Genomic DNA, 10,236 nt, shown 5'->3' on the forward strand with positions numbered 1-10,236 from the left:
AAAGGCAGTCGGCAAAATAAATCACTCTGATTGGCTGTTCAGCTAGCGAATCAGTGCATGAGAAGCAAAACGGAAATGAGGGACCCAAACAAACAATTAAAAAGGCAAATCTGAGATTTCATTGAACTCCAGCTCTCGACACAGGTTGGGGAACGCCCCACGAGCTTCTCGCTGTAGAGTGAAAATGGAACGCACGCTATTTGTTGTTTGTTTATATCACGCAGTCTGTCTTCCGGTTGTTGCCTCTTTTGAATGACGAATACACACTACCGCCGCCTGCTGGTAAGGAGAGTTATTGCCACTCACGCATGCGCAGTTCGTACGTACTACTTGGCCGTCGGCTGAAGTCTTTGCGGTGTGTTCCAGTGCGACACATGGCCTAAACGCAGGAGACGTGAGGCGACACAACAGTCGTGTTCCGTCGGGACGTGTTCTTTGGTGTCAGTTTGGTTTGTAGGCCCCTTTAGAGTCAGTGGCGGTTCTAGACCAATTAGACAGGGGGGGGCCCGGCTAGGGCCAGTTGTTTTCTGAGGGGGGAACAATAAATGCAGGACGAAAAAGACAAAGACAGTATGAAGTAATTGCGCATAAGAAAACAATGTAATACAGTTATTGGTATTAGTTTCAGTACACATATTTATTTCGGATACTTATAGTTACAGTTTTTACGCTCTAATGGGTCCGACTGGAATGACAAATAGCGTTAGTTTCATTTCCGGCCCCCCCCCTAAAACCGCCCCTGCTTAGAGTCTACTGGGGTGGATCGCATTTAGGATTAAAATGGTTCTCATCCAAGGCTGTGATATTTTTTATGGTTAACTTTTTTTGAGAATTTGGTACCAGTAAAGACATAATTCTAGTCGTTGTAGTGTATTTTTGCAAAATTGTGATAGGTCTGGCTTTAACGTAAAATGAACTCAAATCAAATAAACAAATATACAAATATACAAATCCGTATGAGTCACCTTACTTCATCCATCTAAAACATAGCTTTCGAACCCTTTCACATTGTTTTATAATCGTGCATGAATATATTCATCCGTGCAGACTTACACAGAGTAGAGGGGCTTTAAAGCAGTGGTTCTCAACTGGTCAGGCCTCGGGACCCACTTTTTATTGGTCAATACATCGCGACCCAACATTTTGAAGCACTCAAATCTATTCAACAAAAAACGTGCTGTAATATACACGCTTTTCAGCATACAATATTAATAAAAGTGAAGTACAGTGCATATATCCCTTCACAGAACTAAAGAAGGTTTTTAAAAAAGGTTTAATGAGATGATGGAATCAAAGCTGAACTATATTAAAAGGCACACATGCTGAAAACCCAACCCCAGCAGTACTCGAAAAAAACATCAGCAAAGATGTTTTATTGAGAAGATGATCACTACGTGACAGAAGTTTTCAAAACCGTTTATGGTCTCCGGTACTTCCAGTACAACGCCTACTCCATGCACAGCGTTAGAAAATCGGGCCTTCAAAATAAAAGTTTGACTTTTCCCCCCCCAAAAAAAAAAAGAATTCAAAAAAAAGATTCAATTTTTTTTTTCTTCATTCACACATCCGCGACCCACTCGAAAAGGGTCCGCGACCCACTTTTGGGTCGCGACCCACTAGTTGAGAACCACTGCTTTAAAGCATTAAAACATTGGACACACTTTGATGAAGAATGTGGGTCTTGGTGATGCTTCTTCTTAAAAATGTGTGAGCGGATGTGACTGAGATTTGGTGGAGTGGCAGAGAGCGAGGTTATCACAGCGATGATATCGACGGACGGAGGGAGAGAGGGACATTATCTGCTCTGTTGAGAGGAGGAGATGAGAGGGTGAAGGAGAGGAGGAGATGAGAGGGTGAAGGAGAGGAGGAGATGAGAGGGTGAAGGAGAGGAGGAGATGAGAGGGTGAAGGAGAGGAGGAGCTGTTTGACCTCTGGGAAGATGATCATTATACGACACCATTTAAAAAAAACAGTAGCACTAAACTCAATACCTTTTCCAATCCCATGAGGGTTTGCTAAAGACACATCATTTTAGATTAGCTTTTTATCAGCAACCCCCCACTTAAATGTTAGTTTAGTCTTTATTATTTACCTACCTTTATGTTGTTTTATTTATTTTATAGGTCTTATTTCTGTTCTACCTATATGTTCACTTTGTTTTATTGGGTTTTATATTTTTATTTTATATTGTTGCATCGACTCAGGTGTCTTGTGTCTTATCTGTCAACGAGAAACCATTATTTATTTTATTTGCATTATCATCCATTTCACCTCCTTGTGTCTGTTAACCTGGTCACATGTCATATTTTGTTGCATATAGCTTTTTAAGTTCTTAACAAATAATCTGAGGGGAATTTGTTGTTTATTTTCGACTTGTGATGTGTCATTTTGTAAAGCACTTATATAAATAAAGCTTTATTATCATTATTATTATTATTAAAATAGCTGTAGCGAACAGATAATCTATACCTAATAAATACCCCCAAACATTTTTTCATACACTTACCAGTATCTAATATATCATAAGCCTGACTTTTGTACTGTATTGTAGCCAGAGGTGGGAAGTAGTGGAGTTCAAATACTTTGTTACTGTACATAAGCACATGTTTCTGGTATCAGTACTTTACTCCACTACTTATTTTTCTGAAAACTTTTTACTTTGACTTCTTACATGTTGAACTCAAATGCCTGTACTTTCTACTTCTTACATGTTGAACACAAATACCTGTACTTTCTACTTCTTACATTTTGAACACAAATACCTGTACTTTCTACTTCTCACATGTTGAACCCAAATACCTGTACTTTCTACTTCTTACATGTTGAACTCAAATACCTGTACTTTCTACTTCTTACATTTTGAACACAAATACCTGTACTTTCTACTTCTTACATGTTGAACACCAATACCTGTACTTTCTACTTCTCTCATTTTCCAAACAGGCTGGTTCCTTTAGTCTGAATGTGTGTTTGGTGGCGTGATCATTATTATTTAGAGTCATTGCGTGCCTATTGATTTGAACACGATCCGTGTATCCATCATTTCCTGGTCTTCTCTAAAGAAGAGGGACCAATGAAAACGTTGTCATGTTGCCGTTGTTCAGCATGGAAACATTCATTAGCTAACAATGACATTATTGTTCTATTAATATAAAGGGAGGTCAGGTACTCTTTAAAACAGCTGCTAGTTATGGGTACTTTTTACTGAAGTACATTTCAAAGCCTCTTTACTTTTACTTGAGTAAAGAAGTTTAGTCTGTACTTTTACTTTTACCAGAGTATTTTTAAACATGAGTATCTGTACTTCTAAAGGATGTGTGTACTTTGAGCATCTCTGAAGGTAAACTGAGAGGGTGTAGCATTGTCAATAATACGCCAGTAGAACTCTCTGCAGTCTGGAAGTGAGCCACAGCTTGATTGAGACGGGCTAGCGGGCTTTACGGAGGTATGTGTGGTCTTGGGAACTCATAACCAGAGACTCATTAAACAGGCTTCAGGAACTTAAGGAAAAACATGTCTGCTCATACATTACGTTAGCCTTAAAGTTAATTCTCTTGGAATGTGCCATTTTAATGTTCAAACTGCTGTTTTTGTCCCTTTGAGACTCTTTTCTACACAGATGTATGGTGTTATAATGTACAGTAGGTAAGCAAGTACCACTATGCACTACGAAATAAATACAAATAACAAAATTATTTCATTGTTAATACTTTGAATGTAGAATTGACTTTGTATTTTAAACATCATTGCATTTCTACAATGATGTTTAAAATAAAATCAAAAGTCAATTCTACATTCAAAGTATTAACATTGAAGCTAGTCTTAGTTAAACATTTTTGAGAAACACTGCGTAGCCTATTGCGCTGCGAAATAAATACAAATAACAGGGTTTTTGTAATAGTTTAAATGTAGAATTTACTTTGGAGATATTGTGTTTTAAACATCATTGCATTTGTTCTTTAACTTCCATGAAGGGTGTAGTTTAACAATTTGAGAAACACTGCTTTCTTTTTGAGAGATCAGAATCAAAATCTGGTTTATTACCAATTACATATTCACATAGCAGGAACATAAATATAGACGAGATACATGTTAATGTCTGATTTATAAGGCTTGAAGCTGGAGGTAAACTAGTTTCCATTTCATTCGGTATTGTAATCCTGTTGGTTAGGGTTAGGGTTAGGGTTAGGGTTAGGGCTAGGGTTTCTTCGAATGATCCTTGTTTCTTTCTTTCAATACTGCTTGTTATGACTGCTTTTTTGTAGAGCCTTCTCCCCGGCAAGATGTTCCATTGTTTGTAAGATTTGCAGACTCAACATATACCGAGTTGAATACACTTTGAGTGGTGTAGACGGTACACAATCAGGGCATAAATATAGAAGAGGGAAATGTTAATGTCTGATTTATCTATCAATGAAGCTGGAGGTTAACTAGTTTCCATTTCATTCGGTATTGTCATTGTGTTGGTTAGGGTTTCTTTGAATGACCTTTTTTCTTTCTTTCAATCCCGCTTTTTTGTGAAACACCACTGGAAATGAAGAGCTTTCTCGCCTGTTCCATAGTTTGTAGAATTTGCAGACTCAATATACACTTTTGGCCATGTAGACGGCACACAATCAGGGAGGCTCCCTCTGTGGGAGACTCTATTTCTGTGAGGTGCAGCTGGTCTGAAGATATGAGACTGAAGTGAGGTGAGGTGCATGTGTGGGGGTCAGGGCATCCAGACTGATGCCAATTTCTCACACATCTCAGATTGTGTGTGTGTGTGTGTGCGTGTGTGTGTGTGTGTGTGTGTGTGTGCGTGCGTGCGTGTGTGTGTGTGTGTGTGTGCGTGTGTGTGTGTGTGTATCTCCCTGACCTGTCTGGCCTGGAGGTGGTGTGTGTGATAAGACACTTTCCCTCCTCTCAGTGTCCTCACAACCAGACATTTCATCCAAAACATTCCCACAACGTCATGGGAACCAACACGGTTCATCTGAATGATGTTATTAAATTCAGGTTTAAAGGGGAACATTATAATGTGACAATAACTAACGCTTCTTTGCAACCGCCATGTATTTAAGAGCTTCTGTCTATTGTGTTTCCTTCTGTCAGGTACCTGGCCAAGTTGTCGTCAGTGGGAAGCATCCGGGATGAGGAGACGTGCGAGAGGTTACGAGGTCTCATCCAGAGACAGGTATAGTACATTTCATTTAGCTTTAATCTAATTGATTGCATTCAACCATTAAGATACAAACCTCAAAACAAGCAAGAATCCTGCAAGTACATTAGCTTTCAGTGAGCAAAAGCATTGTTAGTGCTACTGCATTGGCTTAAAATAACCAACAATTCACGAGGTAGGAATTTCTGTTTACTTTGCTATAACGTTTGTTGAGCAGTCTCTTCCTTCATAAGAGAGTTTCACAAAAAAGACTTTGACAACAAGCTTCATATGCTCTCCTCAAAGCCAGAACCCATGACAGATACTTGTATTGAACATCCCAGAAAAACCCTTCCCTCAGTCGTGTCAGAAACAGAATAAATCCTAAATTTTGTCTCGGTATTATTTCCACTGTTCTGAACATCAATAACTCTGGTTTTAGGGTTTAAAGACACTGATATAATAACACATATAAAAGGAAGTAACCGCCCGTGGGTTTGGATAAGCATTGGTGAAATCAAAACAGAAAAACAATAGAAAGGCATCGACATTAGGGAAGTAACTATCTCCTATTTAGGCGTAAATAATAGTTTATTTTATTTGCATATTGACTGGTTAATGTGCGCATTTAATTTGTGTTTAACGACCGCTGTATTCGTCTGCCTGTTCATTTGTTGCAACTTCGTTCATGCTGCCCTCTTGGCCAGGTCGCTCTTGAAAAACAGATTTGAATCTCAATGAGACTTTTACCTGGTTAAATAAAGTATACATGTGTGTATATATATGTGTACTGCGTGTTGTGTGTCTTGTATTGTATCTTCCTGGTCGAATGTACTTATTGTAAGTTGCTTTGGATAAAAGCGTCAGCTAAATGTAATGTAATGTGTCTGACGTGTCTGTGTCTGTCCTCTAGGTGCAGATCTGTAAGCGCAGTGTGGAGGTGATGGATGCCGTGCGTCGTGGAGCTCAGCTGGCGATCGACGAATGTCAGTTCCAGTTTAGAAACCGGCGATGGAACTGCTCCACGCTGGAGACCATGCCTGTGTTTGGAAAAATTGTCACGCAGGGTACGATTATACACTACAGTGATTTCAGTCACTTTGTCCATTCAGCATTGTTACACAACAGAGACACTGAAATAACTTTACTACCTGCATGCATTCACAACATCGGGCCCCTCAACAGAAAGCCAATCGGATTTTATACTTACACGTTTTATTGAGATTACTACTTCCATTCTTGCAAGGATAATAAATCCATGTATTCTGATATTGAAACTCAAGCCGGTAACCAGTGAGATTCTTCTAACAGTTGAGTAGGATAATCTTCTATTATTATTATTTTTTAATAGGCTGCACCTCACCACCGCAAAATGAACAGCATACTTGTGGTCTGGATATTTATTAAGTCAATTGTTTGTTACCAGAGTTTTATGACACAAAGAAGCTTTGAATATTCACAAGTGTGGTATTTGCTGACATATTTAACGTTGCAGAGCAAAGTGTGAAAACACTTGTAAGCTTGTGTTAACAACATACCATATTTCAGGCATCTACGGTAAACAAAAACACATTCAACAAACCATTGACTTCCAGTTGAGGGAACAGGAATTGGTAAAACAATAAATCATTCCTCGGTTTTAGGACTTATTCCTGCATAATCTTTGATATTGCATTTCAAAAAATGGTGTCTGGGCACCTTCCATGAGACTTTGATACAACCTCTTTACTTAATGTAACAATATGTCTGTGTGTGTGTGTGTGTGTGTTGTGTGTGTGTGTGTGTGTGTGTGTGTGTGTGTGTGTGTGTGTGTGTGTGTGTGTGTGTGTGTGTGTGTGTGTGTGTGTGTGTGTTTAGGCACCCGTGAGGCAGCCTTTGTGTACGCCATCTCGGCAGCCAGTGTGGCGTTTGCGGTCACGAGGGCCTGCAGCAGCGGAGAGCTGGAAAAATGTGGCTGTGACCACAATGTTCATGGAGTCAGTCCAGAGGGTAGGTTAGCTTTCTGTTTCACACACACACACACACACACACACACACACACACACACACACACACACACACACACACACACACACACACACATATACTGTACACATTCATGCAACAAAAAAACTAGGTCCGACTGATCCAGTATATTTGAATGCAATCATTTCAAAGATTTAACGATGTGACATTAAAAATTATTTGTTTGTTTTCATTATTTATGTTGTCTGAAGTCCATGTTTGTTTAGCCACATCTTTAACAATATCGATATCACGCATTACTACACAGAACCACCAATAAAAAAGCACTGGAGTCGATGTCAGATAGTGTAGTGCTGTCAAAAGTCAGAGGTGGGAAGTAGTGGAGTACAAATACTTTGTGACTGTACTTAAGTACATGTTTCTGGTATCAGTACTTTACTCCACTTTTTACTTTGACTTCTTACATTTTGAACCCAAATACCTGAACTTTCTACTTCTTACATGTTGAACACAAATACCTGAACTTTCTACTTCTTACATGTTGAACTCAAATACCTGTACTTTCTACTTCTTACATGTTGAACACAAATACCTGTACTTTCTACTTCTTACATGTTGAACCCAAATACCTGTACTTTCTACTTCTTACATGTTGAACTCAAATACCTGTACTTTCTACTTCTCACATGTTGAACACAAATACCTGTACTTTCTACTTCTTACATGTTGAACCCACATACCTGTACTTTCTACTTCTTACATGTTGAACCCAAATACCTGTACTTTCTACTTCTTACATGTTGAACACAAATACCTGTACTTTCTACTTCTTACATGTTGAACACAAATACCTGTACTTTCAACTTCTTACATGTTGAACCCAAATACCTGTACTTTCTACTTCTTACATTTTGAACACAAATACCTGTACTCTCTACTTCTCTCATTTTCCAAACAGGCTGGTTCCTTTAGTCTGAATGTGTGTTTGGTGGCGTGATCATTATTATTTAGAGTCATTGCATGCCTATTGATTTGAACACGATCCGTGTATCCATCATTTCCTGGTCTTCTCTAAAGAAGAGGGACCAATGGAAACGTTGTCATGTTGCCGTTGTTCAGCATGGAAACATTCATTAGCTAACAATGACATTCTTGTTCTATTAATATAAAGGGAGGTCAGGTACTCTTTAAAACAGCTGCTCGTTATGGGTACTTTTTACTGAAGTACATTTCAAAGCCTCTTTACTTTCACTTGAGTTTAGTCAGTACTTCTACTTTTACCAGAGTATTTTTAAACACGAGTATCTGTACTTCTACTTGAATGTGTGTACTTTTGCCATCTCTGTCTAAATGTTTTAAGCCATGAATGTAACCACTTCCCGTAATTCCCCAGGGTTCCAGTGGTCGGGCTGCAGTGATAACATTGCATACGGAGTGGCCTTCTCCCAGTCCTTTGTGGATGTGAGGGAGAGGAGTAAAGGCCAGTCGTCCAATCGGGCGCTCATGAACCTGCACAACAACGAGGCCGGCAGGAAGGTAAAGCTGTCCTTGACTTTAATTGTGAACAAGAACCTTTTGTAGAACACTCCACTTCTTTAAGTACGGAGAAATAAAATTAAATAAGGCAAGTCAATCAATATCTGCATCATCAAAGGCAATTTTAAAGACATGAAAACAAGTCAAGAATAGACAGTCTGAAATATGTTAGTGCAAATAATGTCAAGTCATTTAAGACCAAGTCCAAGCCAAGTCTTAGTTTATTTATGACAAGTCCAAGTCTTATGTTACTCAAATGCTCAATTCCAATTTCGAAGTGAAGTTCTATTTTCAACTCATTTAAGTAATCAAGTCATATGAAAGAAGTCGGAGTTGAGTCTCAATTCAATCAAGACAACTCCAAGGTAAGACTAAAAAAAACAAGAGTTTCTGTCAAGTTTCAAGTCACATCTAGAGACTAGCATTTGTGGAAAATAAATTACAAAATGCAGTATGTTAAGTTTCACAGGAGTCAATTCAAATCAATTCCCAAGCCTTTATTTGCCTTGAGTCCAAGTCTCAAGTCTTGGTTATAGAACATGTTGTTGTAGTTGTGATTGTTAGCACAGACAGTCAGCATTTAAGAGATTATTAGATCTACCTATCTATCTATCTATCTATCTATCTATCTATCTATCTATCTATCTATCTATCTATCTATCTATCTATTTATCTATCTATCTATCTATCTATCTATCTATCTATCTATCTATCTATCTATCTATCTATCTATCTATCTATCTATCTATCTATCTATCTATCCATCTATCTATCTATCTATCTATCTCTCCATCTATCTATCTCTCTATCTATCCATCTATATATCCATCCATCCATCTATCTATCTATCCATCTATCTATCTATCTATCTATCTATCTATCTATCTATCTATCTATCTCTCTATCTATCTATCTATCTCTCTATCTATCTATCTCTCTATCTATCTATCTATATATCCATCCATCCATCTATCTATCTATCCATCTATTTATCTATCTCTCTATCTATCCATCTATATATCCATCCATCCATCTATCTATCTATCCATCTATCTATCTATCTATCTCTCTATCTATCTATCCATCCATCTATCTATCTATATATCTATATCTCTATCTATCTATCCATCTATCTATATCTCTATCTATCTATCGATCTATCTATATATCTATCTATCTACCTACCTACCTATCTATCTATCCATCCATCTATATATCTATCTCTCTATCTATCTATCTATCTATCCATCCATCTATCTATCTACCTACCTACCTACCTATCTATCCATCCATCCATCTATCTATCTATCCATCTATCTATCTATCTATCTCTCTATCTATCTATCCATCCATCTATCTATCTATCTATATATATCTCTATCTATCCATCTATCTATCTATCTATCTCTCTATCTATCTATCCATCCATCTATCTATCTATCTATATATATCTCTATCTATCCATCTATCTATATCTCTATCTATCTATCCATCTATCTATATATCTATCTATCTACCTACCTACCTATCTATCTATCCATCCATCTATATATCTATCCCTCTATCTAACTCTCTATCCATCCATCTATCTATCT

General features: G+C 37.9%; 1 protein-coding gene across 1 annotated transcript in view; it reads left to right on the plus strand.

The window, feature by feature from the left end:
* wnt4 (wingless-type MMTV integration site family, member 4) overlaps positions 1-10,236 on the plus strand; it is a 39,855-nt gene that overhangs the window by 24,676 nt on the left and 4,943 nt on the right. Inside the window, exons 2-5 of the mRNA XM_079681643.1 lie at positions 5,095-5,176; positions 6,054-6,207; positions 6,998-7,129; positions 8,499-8,641. Coding sequence (XP_079537769.1) covers positions 5,095-5,176; positions 6,054-6,207; positions 6,998-7,129; positions 8,499-8,641 — 511 coding nt within the window. The remainder of the gene's footprint in view (positions 1-5,094; positions 5,177-6,053; positions 6,208-6,997; positions 7,130-8,498; positions 8,642-10,236) is intronic.

Source organism: Notothenia rossii, assembly GCF_949606895.1.
Source record: "Notothenia rossii genome assembly, chromosome: 5".
NCBI lineage: Eukaryota > Metazoa > Chordata > Actinopteri > Perciformes > Nototheniidae > Notothenia > Notothenia rossii.